This window comes from Manduca sexta, chromosome 23 (genome assembly GCF_014839805.1).
Source record: "Manduca sexta isolate Smith_Timp_Sample1 chromosome 23, JHU_Msex_v1.0, whole genome shotgun sequence".
Taxonomy (NCBI): Eukaryota; Metazoa; Arthropoda; class Insecta; order Lepidoptera; family Sphingidae; genus Manduca; species Manduca sexta.
In genome coordinates, this window is record NC_051137.1 from 10,758,184 (window position 1) to 10,771,629 (window position 13,446).

The window sequence follows — 13,446 nt, forward strand, 5'->3', positions numbered from 1 at the left end:
GTTAAAAATTCAGAGTCAACAAAATCATTTTTCCTCGGCTTTCCTAAATTTAACTCCTTACACAAAAATCTATTAAAAGAATAATTGAAACCCCTTGGTGCCAAATCATTCTAGAAAGAATTAATGATCTTCTCATATACCAAATAAATACATATACATTTTATCATTGTTAGCTTTGACGTGGTTATCGTCATGCAGGATGTTGACGTCATCAAGCATTGCCTAAATAATCAGTCTATCTTAGACCAGATAGAATATAGCGTTTCATGACCATTTTCCAATTCGATGGGGGCAAGTATTTACAACATTGCACCTCAGAAGTCGCATCTCATAAGCCAAAATCGAAAAGCTGTTCCTGATTTATGATCTTGGTGGATACGTGTGCGTGAATACCCGCACATAACAAGGTAGGGCTAAGGGCATCGCTGCATCACATGTATAATTAGCTCGCCTGGGCCCTGATTCCCTATATCAAACTTTACTGCTATTTCGTAATAATCTCGTAACGCACATCATCGGATTTATGACAAATTTTAAATAAATAGCATTTATTTTTGTTAACATTATTACAATAATATTGAAGTCCAGAATATCAAGAAAACCGGATTAGATATTCCTAACTAAATAATGCCTTATGACTAGATAAGCAGATCTCACGTAAAGTCATAAAACTAGGAACATCTCAGCGAAATATGAAGTACTGTATAAACGAAACGAATATATATGAAAAACCAGTTTAATGGAAGTCTCGACGAAGTAGGAAATTCCCATACTTAACGTACAGAAAATTTAAAATAGCACATGCGTAATACATTGTAAAAGAAATACTTGACGACTTACTCGCGTTCATACACACTCACTTTTAGCCAACCAGATAGCGAGAAAACGACAGGAGTCACATAGGAATAAAACGATTTAATCCGCAACATAAACATTTTATTATTCTAATATTTATATCTATATTTATTTATTTTTTGGTTTAGTTGGCAAGCTAGCGGTCTGCCTGATTGTAAGCAGTTCCGCCCCCATAAACTTAGCAATGCCAGAGGCACAACCCATCCTTTGCCTATCTAAAGATGAGAAAACTTTAATCATTGTTCAAATAAAGACAAGTCATAGTGCGCGAAAAACACCGAATGACAACTCTAATGCTTATTTATTTACAGTATTTAATATCCTCGATATGTAACTTAGTGATAATTCAAAGTTGCTAATTTGCATTTTGTAAACTGTTAGTTTATATTCGTAGAGGCTAATTCTCCAGCTGTAAATAAGCTCTCCGATCGATAAAAGGTATTTAAATTATTACGTATCATGTAATATGATAGCAACACTAATATCGCAAAAATACAATCAATCATGACTGATAAACCTATTGATTGTCGTTGACTCGACCTTGACAAATATCATCTAAGTATTTAACCGACATCCAAAAAAGAGGTAATTACTATACGCGACTGGAATCATGTAAACTAAATTTTGTACGCATCAGTTGTAATAATTCCGTTAAAAATATAATACTGCTAATAACATATTCTTGCCTATACAAATTTATAGGTAAGTGTTAATTCTATATAAAATAATTCTAACTGGCTATGTACGTAATTCATATACACGTACACAATATTTTTATCGGCAAAAAATATTTTATTTGAGATCAAAGTAGGCAAGTATTGGAAAATCCACATCTTCTAGAACATCTTAAATAAATCATGAGGACTATGTTTATGTTAATAGTCACCTGGCATTAGAAATTACAATTCGCGACATGAAAAAACAAGACCCTTGAAATATTCTGTCAACGTTTCAAAGTGATTTTGGAGCGAGTTATCACACGTTCTCTACAAATATTTGTCACCTTCACTCCATTACGCGAACAGAGAGTGTATTATGGTTTCAAAGATGTAGAACAATTCATTCTGGATGCTGTTCGGGATTCTGTTTAATGTCAACCCACTTCAGTTCACCGTCACATTTGAAATAGAAATTGCCAAATTAAGTGTGGAGATTTGATCTAAAGCTTCAAGGCCTCATGATTTAATGTACGATAGATATATTTTTAATCGTTGTGAGTACTGTAATATTAAATATACATTGAAATGTTGCTCTGTATGTGAAGATAGCAGTGGAACGAAAATAAAAGCCCATGTATACAGTATGTATTTTTAGTCGAGGTGGACAAAAAAATACGCAAAAAATATAGATAAATGTTAGAATATAAACCTTAAAAAAATTAAAGGCTCCCTGTGCTCCATGTATATAACTTTTAAGTATGATCAATTTTCCTTTCACACTTTAGAGCTGGTTTATGAGGGCATACATACTTACGTGTTCGATTCCCGTAAAAAAATAAAGTCACAAGTCGTTACTGGTGGTAGGTCTCTCATATGTGAAAGTCTGCCTGGGTAGGTACCACCGCAATGTCTATTTCTGCCGCCAAGCAGCAGTGTGTAGTCACTGTTGTTTTCCGGTTTGAAGGACATTATAGCCAGCGTAACTACTGGACATAATAAGACTTAACATATCACGTCTCAAGATGGCAAGCGCAGTAGAATACCAAACAATACTTTGTAATTTCAGGTCTTGGATGGTGTTTCCACTGTTTATGGGCGGTCGTATCGCTTACCATCAGGCGAACGGCAAGCTCGTCTCGTCATTCAAAGAAATAAAAAAAAGAACATACTTGAGACCAGAATCGAACATAAACAGGTCCCTCGACTAACTTGACGTACTGTGTAGTAACCAAATAAAAATAATGATTACCATTGTGTATGAATCATTAGCTCCAACACCCACAATTTGCATGTGGCGAATAATATAGAGGCAAATAATTTCGCCCCATCTAAGCAGGGAAAGTAACAACCAACAGCTTTTGTACATGGCATATGCTTTAAAAGAAACAACATTATTTTCCATTACGAACCGAAATATATTCATAAAATAACATAAAAGGTGGTACTTAACAAAGCACATGAAAAGAATTTATTTCCGAGTAAAGCTCGTTACGCCTACGATGACTCTGGGCAAAAATAATACAGACATTCATATGATTTTCAAAGAATTTTACACGCGAGACATTTTTTGTACATGGTGCTTGTATTCAACATAAAACAAAATTGGTCCGTTATAAAAGACCTCAACTGTGTTCAATAATATGTACTTGAGAATAGAATATATAGTGTATACTATATATATGTGTACATACTACATAACATGAAGTCTCCTAAAAACGTCGGTGTTATTTTCTTGAGAAAATTACACCTTAATGTCTGAAAATTTAAAGTCGCTTTTATAGCGAATGCACGTGTTGGGACAAATTATTTCATATTATAAAAAAAAAAATATAAGGTATTAGTAGTTTTATAGGCCATTGAAGGCTTTATGTGTAGAACTTATTATATTAACACCTAATGTCTACTATAAATCTAGCAAATATTGGATTCAACTTTAGTCGCATACTAAACATTTTTTTAATATTCACTTCAATTAAATTATAACACAAAGTATACACAAACGATTTGAAACTTGATAATTTCCCACGAACTGTGCTGAATTGCTGCAAGTGAGTCATATGACGGTAAAAGACTACCTCCAATAAACATTTTCAATAACAATATTTTAGCTATAGTATTGTAATGTTTTCTTACAGCATCGGGGCAAGTTCAATTTGTCGGGTCTCCGAACAACTGCTAAGTTCGACCCTTTGACGAAGTCATACAAATGCGTCCGTTGCTTACATCTGTCAAATATTTAACTTATTCTCGCTCAGCAGTTCATTCAATAACTACAATATCATTAAAATCACTATATAACTAATAAATACATGTTCAAATAAAACTTATAATATCCATTTCAACTTTCGCCGTAAAAGGTCGTAGGTGTGTTATTCTCAAATTAGTTTACTCGTCAGAATCACTCGTGTATATCTGAATGCGAAATTTATTTTCAACTCCATAAACAAGTTTACTGTAATCAAATTCAGCAAATGTAATAATATAGTTCACAAAGAGTAAAACAACTGTAATTAACTTAATAATCGAGTTCTGCTACAAAAATATTTTATAAATGATACACATTTATTTTATATGAAAGACCGGCTCGGCCCTGGTGATACCATTTCGCTAGTAACAAATGTGACAGCATTTTAGTTGCATTTCGTATAACAAGATTTATGACGAGCCTAGTTATTATTCTAATATTTTTCAATACAGAAATTTTCCTGGTACAATTAGAAATGCGTTTATGAAAATTTTGGAATAGTTTGTTGGAGGGAAACGCACAAACTGTTGACTGGATACACCAAGTTTTGAATTAATATGAAAGAATCTTTTTCTTCCGGAGAAATAGACAGTAGGTTTTCTGCACCTAATAAAGGACTGTCATACGGATGGAGCTCTAAGCGAAAACTAGTAAGACTATCATTATAAGTGCCTATATGGCTTCCCATTTATGACAAACAAGATGATAAGTAGGAATCCATAAGTAAATATTATTATAATGAAAAAACCCTCTATTGGCGACTCTTGCGATAAGAAAACAAGATTTAGGAATTGCAGACCATCAGGAGATCGGCTGACAACTTATTTTTATTTAAACTTAAATAATTAACTGAAACTGTTGTAAAGTAAATTACATATTCATAAATCTGCAAAGGAACGTGTATAGTGAGATAGTAATTATATATATATATATAAGTACTAAGTACTCATAAACAATACGGCGCAGACAACGGAATTATGAATCATTATAAAAATGAAACACGGTGTAATGAAATGAGGAAAAAACTTGACATGTATACAGTTATACGTATTTATACTTGTCTTCGACCAATCTGAATGTATGCAATTAAAGATTTGAGACTCTACAACTATTCGATTAAGCGCCATAGATTATTATTGTAAATCTATTGTAGTATAATTAATGTGCCTGCATTCATAATCCATACAACGATTAATTACAGTGGGGCATACGTTAATCTAGATTTTTTTTTAACAGTTTTGTAACTTCGTTTAGATTCAATTTAATAAATCGTACTGGAGAATAAACAGTTAATATTTAAAACTATTTACTTAATCTTTGGAATAAAATTATGAAGTCCAAATGTGGCGTCTTTTTTGCTAACATACTTTTTGTATTCCACTCAAGGTTCAACTCTCAATACATTTATATACGATGACATTAAACATAATATTATAGACAGTGACACAGAAACTGGTTTATAATAATATTTTCAATAGGTAAAATAATATTTACATTGTATGTCAAGCTCAACGCTGGGTGTGGTAGAGGGCGTAGCCAGTGGCTGCAGGAAGTTAGAGGGCTGTGAAGAAGGCATCGACTGCTGCTGGTGCGGCGCCGGCGTCAACGGCCAAGCCCTGTTGATCAGCGCCGTCACCGACATCGTCGGCTTGTCTTTTTTCGCCACGCTCGACATGACCACGCACAAGCATCCTCACATTACTAGAAACTCACTGCACTAGGTCGAAGGTTTCGTTAAAATTGCACAAATTCGCACGGTTCCGCGGACGATGTAGCGCGAAAGATGCGATGGTCACGATCAATTTACGCCCTGAAGATCAAATCCGTGAATTATGGTTATGACGCTAGGCTGCTAAATAATACGTGCGAAGGCGACCGAGCGTGCGACGCGGAGATACGGCGCGCAGACAAAGCGTCAGTGCCGTCGGGGACAAAACAGACATCGTTGTGACATTGTGATAGCGTCTGTTGTTGCATTCGAGCCACCGCGGCCGGCGCGCCGATATCGCACTGCACGCGTCAACAATGCGCCACAAGCTTTAACGATGATGCTTAGTCAGTGACTAATGCGCACTAGACCCCGACTAGTTCGAATTTGACAAAAAATGTACCCGTCAACTTCCGCGCGGTTACCGGCGTGAAGGTCTCACTCGGCGCACTCAAGGTCCACACACAATCATACGTGAATAAATCTGTCTTTATGTTCAAAACGGGTTGCTATAATTGCATTTTTAGTCTTTATAGCTACGAATGGCGAGTTATGGGGCTAGACATTTTATAATATTTTATATGTTGGACTAGTATCATCTGAATAATTGTAGTCGTCAGTCGCCGGCCTTCGTAATAGTTGCTGCGGCTCGTTTCTGTAATTAAGTTTTACGTCACTCATAGAACGAACTCCCTAATATAGCCTCTACCATACAAGAATTTGCACAGTCATTAAACAAAAATCAACGCAATTTAAATACAATTCCGATATTCATTTATACACAATTTCGACACCTATTGCACTTAGGTATAAATAAAAAATATATTCGTTGCCTGGGGCAAGTTTTTATAACGGCTTTCAATCCTACGCATTATTACATTCTTAGAATGTGTTTGTTATCATGCATATTATCGACGTACTACAAAAAATAACATTCCTAAGCGGCATTACTTTTTTTTTTAATCGATAAATGTTAGCGACACTGGTGTTTGAAATTGATCGCGTCCGCGTCGAACTTTTTGCAAAGGAATCTATCAAATAAGGCGTTCATTCCAAATTTGTGAATGTTTGTTTGGCTGGGAACATGTGTGCGGCCTTGAGTATAATGCGTGTTGCGGGTACGTCCGTTGCACGTGTGAATTTCAGAGTATGTCACAGATTAACCGTTTTGGAATACTACCGCGTGGGATGTATGCGGCTCTACATTAGTGTTGTGCATCGCTTTGCTATTCGGTTAGAAGTACCTACGTTATTCATTAATAAATCGATATGTACTATTTTGAGATTATCTATCGCGACTACAGCGATTTAATATTTTAGTATTAATTATCAAATAAAAATCAATATAAATCGGATGAGCTTCGATATAATTTATGCTCGATAAAATATGTTATGCTTAACTGGAGATATTTAGAAGTGCCAGGTTGATCTGTAAGATGATAAGTAGATATTTATTTCTTAATTTTAATTTAATTTTTAAATCTCATAGAATACACATAAAGGAACGAAATCATGTATCTGAATTATTAAAATATTCACGTTTTGATACAGAAAATAACGTAAAAAAAATGCACGGCGATTTTAAAAGCACTATTTTCCTTATTGGTTAAAAATTACTTTTACCACGGGGATCATTTTTACTCGAACTTAGCCTTGGACAAAACCTAGTATCGTTATGAAATAAATGTTCAAATTTAATATGTAATCATTATTTAACACAAATACCAAACATAAAAAGAAAATTTTCAAATAGGAGTTTTATTCTTATGAACATAACCTGTTATTTCATTTACCAAGAAGCGTTTTAGGAACACTTAACACATATTTTCAGTCATGTACAATGCAATGCCTATAGAAATTGCAATCATGCAGCCAAACTGATAAAACTACAATTACTTAATCAACAAAACAAATATCTCGGAACCACTTACACATATAGGACAACAAAACCATTGTTGAACACTGTTATCAGTGATTTAAGATAACATCGAATAAAGTAATGTAGTAACTGCTATATTTGTGTTAATTTTAATTTATTAATTTTGATACATTCCCGTGCATAAAAGCTTTTATATTCAACTAGTTGACCCGACAGACGTTGTCCCATCATAACTATGAAATTGCAGCGCGCATTCTGTCAATCGCTGACAGTTATTTCAAACAATTGACAGTTATATAAAATTAATATTTTCGTTATGTTTTCTAAAATTTTCTAATATTCCGCGCAATTTTTTGAATTTTTTCTTTCATAAAAACAATCTCCTGACAATAACAAAAACAACAAAAAAAAATAGTGAAATCGGTCCAGCCGCTCACGCGTGATAGCGTGACCAAGGGAAATAGGGATTCATTTTTATATATATAGATGGATATCTAATCGTTTGGTAGTGTCAATATATGTAAACAATGTACTCTATTACCAACAATTTATAAATAATATTGACGGCATATCCCTCTCTTAAAATTATACATAAAGTAAAATTAAGATTTTAAATAGAGCCAATTAACGTAAAATATATAATTCTAAAATAAAAATAAAATTTATATATTTTTTAAATAGTCCGTGTTAAAGTATTTTACTATAAAGGTTCTTGGACTCATAATATTATTTAAGTTCTATATTCTGTACAATTTTCACCAACTAACTCTACAGATATATATTTATAAACATCTATGTATCTCTGATCTCTACCTATGAATTGATTCAAGATAATTTTTATTATAACTTTAACGATTGCTAACTCGTATACTATAAAGGAACAATAGATATGGGCAATGTTTGATAAATAAAGCAAGCAATAGAGTATGACATCCGTGAGAGGTTCTGTTCAGGAAGATAACCGCCATATTAGATTACGGCTCGCAAAGTACATTGTCTATCAGTAATTGAATATATGTTCCAGATAATACAAGTATAATACCTATAAAATAATCAATATAATACCGCGAGGGAATCAGATTTCTTACAGCCTAGTCACGATTCTTAACAAAATATAATAAAAATAAGACCTAGATGCAATCACAAAAACCTTTCTAAAACTGAATATACGTATATTTCAAAAAAAATGAATTCATTTTTTCTTTTGATGGAATTCAAAGATAGTCCCGTTGAAGTCGTAGGCGGTGATAAATTTTCCATTACGTACGAATACAAAGAAGAAACCTCAGCCGCAAATCCATATCTTTTTATATTCGGTTTAGGGTGTTGGGACGCACGTTGCGGGATTATATTAACCGAACCTGTCAATCAAGGCGTATCCACGGCAACGCGCAGTCTATGTAATTGATAGCCTCTTGTGAGGGAAGAGGATTTCTTTTGGTGTGAATATACACATAACGCGCGTAGGAGGACATAGGCAGGCGAGATTATTGTTACATAAAATTGTGTACACGCGTGTTGAACGAGCCAACAAATCAATAATAAACTTGAGCCCAGGAAAACGCCGCCAAGTATACGCGACAAAAGCCTTATAGCATACGTTTAGACACGAAACCAACGAATTGAGCTATTATAAGCTGTTGGCCTTGGAATCGAGGGTCAATACAAAGGGAATCCGTTCCAACTATGACTGAGCGGACACCAACCACACCGACATTATTTCAACAAAGACCCTGCCACGTAGATAGGTTCTAATGATAACAGTGGCACGTGACAATTTTTTTTTGGTTTTGTAAATTACTCTAGTAACAGGAAATCGAAATTTACATCAGCGTAGTCTGGCAATCCTTCGCATATGTGTATAGAGTAGATATATACGATCAGTGATCAGTTAGACCGCAAAAAACAGATAAGTGCGAATTACACACGGCTCGGTGAGCGTAAACTAATTGACAACGTTATCCAGGAATGTTTCTACTTTCTTATACTTTCTTTCGTTCGCATGATGTGCATACGTGCATGTGAAGTGTGGGGATGGTGGGATAGAGCAGGCGGCCGCCCCACTCCGTCGCCGCTATTGATCTGCGCCGACCTTGAATTGACGCGCGTCCGCCAGCCACAATTAACATTGACAATAGCGAGTAGCGACGCGAGCGCAGCTTATCGAACTCACTATACACAGTACAAACAAAACACTTTCCATTTCATTTGTATTTGATAACTACATAAATAGATTGTGAATCGACAGACATTGTAAAATGTTTTTTTATTCTGATTAATTCAAACTAAAGGTGGTATGAAACAATTAATTACCCCGACAAGGGAACCGTTCAATGCTTTGCATTCTCATGGGAGTAGAGACAAATTGTAGTGTTTCAGTGGTCACAATGGCGGAGAGGGGAGAGCGGGCAACGGGTGTGGTGAGTCAAATACGCGGGGGCGGTGAGACGCGTGCATTTGCCGCGAGATATGGGTAAACGGAACGCAGAGAAGCGCGCTGCGGGGGCTTGCGACCTTGGAGATTCGCTGACGACTACAGGTGTTTTTTGTTTGTGTACGAGATCGCCGAGAGACGCTCGCTACGCTGATCACTCGCTACTGGCCGACTCTATAGTCGGGCAACTTGGGTCGCCAAGACAGCAACCGGAACTCTACTATTAACAATACTTTTCATTTAAATCAGGCTAGTACATTTCTGAAGGTACTTGTAATTCTTATATGTGAATGCTTTTAAGCATATAAAATCACAATGAAATGATTAAATAATAGTTGAGCAACTGTCGGATGTTAATAACTCATATCACGTTGTAATTCCTTGTGTAGTTCCGTCATACATGTGACAAAATATTATGATAAACACAGATTCAGACACGGATAACGACATATTGTTTCCAGATATTTAATAGCCTCTTAAATCATGTTCGTTATAAGTGTACGTCTCCATGTATTAATACCTATCTATTTAACAATCATTACTCACTAGCTAAACAAAAAAAAATGATTAACTCAATGCATTTACGGTAGAGCAAAGCCAGTGGAAACATGCAAATGAATATTTCTCAAAATATATGTACGTAACGAAATAGTTTATACAAAATATTATTTCCATTTTTTCTCTCATCTTTTTTTTGGTTGCACTATTATTATAATTCTATATATTATTTGATGAGTCAAAAAACTTCGCTACAATACTTCTTAAAAACTATTTCGTAACGCACATTTATTTGGAGAAATACTCAAACAGTCTTAATGGAACAAATGCCTTTCAAACGTATATAATTACGTGAGAATGGAAATTCGGTGCTTCATCGTTTATCCGGCATTACATAATGATAAGAAACGCAATGTGTCGACACGAGACCTTGGCCGTGACCAACACCGCGAATAGGTAGGTAACGCTCCCCGCGCTGTGACGCGGCCCGCTCACTCTTGCGATTAGGTGCACGCGAAACGATAATACACCATTTAACAAGAACGAATTTTAAATTGTTATCTTCAAGTTCTAGCCAATTACAGCATCGATGACTGTGGCGAAAACAGTTTCCTTAACACCTGACAATACGACCAATCAAATCGTTAATAAAAAACGTTTTGTAACGAACGCCGTAGGGAACATTGCTCGGTACAAAACCTTGATATGTCAATCGATTTGTCTTTAAATATGTATGGTACAAAGCAAGACAAAAGACGAAGACAATTCAACCAGTAAAGCAAATAAGGCAAATCCACAGCAAATTGTTCGACATGAAACGGTAAAAAGCAAGGCAATTGAAAATGTATCACTGGATAAGTTCATATTTAATTTAGAAAATTAAATTAATATTTATAACAGCAAACAACTGATCAAGGAATAAATGTAGACTGGTTTCCATCAATTACAATTTCATAGAGATAAAACATATTTTAGGACTACCTGTATGAAACATTAAACAACGATAGACTACACTTTAAAATAGAACAAAAAGGAGGAAACAAATAATCGTGCAATAACACATTAACAAAAAGTAAAATAACGTATTAGTATTCCAAAAGTGAATTAGCATGAGGGCGGCAATGAATTCTAATAGAGTGGAAGGCCTTGACAATGATACAATCGTTGTGGATAAACGCTCTATAAAATAATGAACATTACAGGCCATTAGGTGCACTGATAACGATGGTCCATAGGGCATTTAAATTACTGCTGCTTTTCCATTAGCTCTACCTACTTCTATATGCTTATATACACCTGAAGAATATATTTTTAAGATATTTCAGATAAAATTTTACATCATCATGCTTTAGCTACACTAATATCAACGAATAATACTATGTTCATATTTTAAGCGGTAGATATGCCACAGATTATGATTTTTTTTTTCTTGCTAGAATCACGTGATTCTAGCGCGCCATTACATTTTGGTCTCGTACGTTCCTTCAAAGTAAATCAACATGGCGATTTCAAGGGTTTAACATAATATTTTGTTTTCTAAAAGAAACATCCGTTAATATTACAAGTCATATTTATGTGACAAAAGTTTTCACTTTACGCTTTAGTTAATGGAATTTGTTCCATAAACTACTAACAACGCAATATGTTTTCATTCAAGTGCGTATGACCATAAATATTTTGAGCATAACGCGATAACGGACCTCACTGTGATTTCTCGTAATGACTCTGGGTCATCAATATTAGAAACATATTGTAATTATATACCTAAATATAAACCTAAGTACCAATTTGACTCTTTCCTGGTACACAGTACACATGCTCTTAATGTTGACAAATCTTCTGATCCTAGTATTGATTCCGACTATGTACCTATCTCGTAATAGTTGGTTTTGGCACGCTTTAAACATCGTATTACATCATCCTGACGTCAAAGTATTAAACGAGGAAAGTTCAGTGTTATCACACGAAATAGGGGAGAAACACGTAAATGGAAATGCAACAGCTAGATTAATAGGGCACAGTGATAAACTTGTTCAAAACACTAGAGTCAATACACTTGCAACCTTGCAATGCTCTTTACGACTCGCGTCAGATAAGAAAGACATAAGGGCATTAAATATTACTACTTTGCGTTCTATATTATAGCAAAAGTGCGTTCATATTGTTCAGGTCTGCGCATTTATGTTATAAAATGATTTATGCGCCATGTTTCGCACGTCTGATTTTGTAGTGTTGTCTTATTTTATCCAAATTTATAATATCAAATATACCATCACCGATATAACTGTAACTATTTTCAACTATATAATATTTCCACTTCGTTATCGAAAGGACTCTAAAACGTAATTGCGTATGATTAACTTACATTTGTTGGGCAATATTGTACCTCATCTCATAATGACTCATTAAAGCAACCATTTTAAACAGGTATTAAGCAATATCGTACATGTAACGTTGCATACAGGATAAGTTAACACTTGTTTAATCCATCGATTTACCAACTAAAACCTATAGCAAAGCGTTGACAAACAGAATCTAAAAACCGAGAGAGCACCAATTTTAAAGTTAACGTGCAAATAATTGACAACCCTAGTGTAGTATAGTAATGCATCACAATCACAAGTGGCGAATGCGCATAGGGCACGTCGTGATATCACTCATCATACAGTGCGACTGAATTTACGATGGTTAATTTGTGATGAATGTCGTTTGCAGATCGTGCATCGATTTTCGTGCAGGTCGCGAGCGGCGCCAGACTCACGGCCGGTGCGGGCGGCGTCGCTGCTCTGACTGCCGCGCCGTGTCCCCGCACCTACCCCTCGCCGCCACCGTTTGTTTTGCTGTATTTTCGTTGTTAATCATTCTCCTTGACCTTGTGCGACGTCGAGTGGTCCACTGCACACGGTTGCGCACCCCTCACCCTGCCATCCGCCCGCGTTGCCTGTCGCGTCGCATCACACGTGCTGTGGACTCTACAGGCCGCACCACGCAATGTGACCAGCCAATGGCCACACTGCTGGAAGCCCAGGCTTGTCTTGTGCGAAGGTACATACCATACTTTACGATCGCGTCATATTACGTCTCTTGCAATACGAACCGCTTTTGCTTGGATAGCCAAGTGTTGACTCTACCTACTGTAGACTAGAGTATGAAGATGTGCATTAGAGA

At 35.6% G+C, this 13,446-nt stretch overlaps 1 protein-coding gene across 8 annotated transcripts in view; it reads right to left on the bottom strand.

Moving 5' to 3' along the window:
- LOC115452308 (protein ultraspiracle homolog) overlaps positions 1 to 13,446 on the bottom strand; it is a 52,880-nt gene that overhangs the window by 31,724 nt on the left and 7,710 nt on the right. For 2 of the 8 annotated variants that reach the window (XM_030180801.2, XM_030180794.2), the window contains exons 1-2: positions 12,945 to 13,083; positions 5,254 to 5,569 (exon numbers count right to left, since the gene is read on the bottom strand). The exons of 1 other annotated variant lie outside the window; for it this stretch is intronic. In XM_030180801.2, coding sequence (XP_030036661.1) covers positions 5,254 to 5,434 — 181 coding nt within the window. In that variant the 5' untranslated portion in view covers positions 5,435 to 5,569; positions 12,945 to 13,083. Of the gene's footprint in view, positions 1 to 5,253; positions 5,570 to 5,870; positions 6,123 to 12,643; positions 12,774 to 12,866; positions 13,102 to 13,446 lie in introns of those variants that run through there. 5 more of the 8 variants (XM_030180800.2, XM_030180798.2, XM_030180799.2 and 2 more) reach the window with 5 other exon arrangements.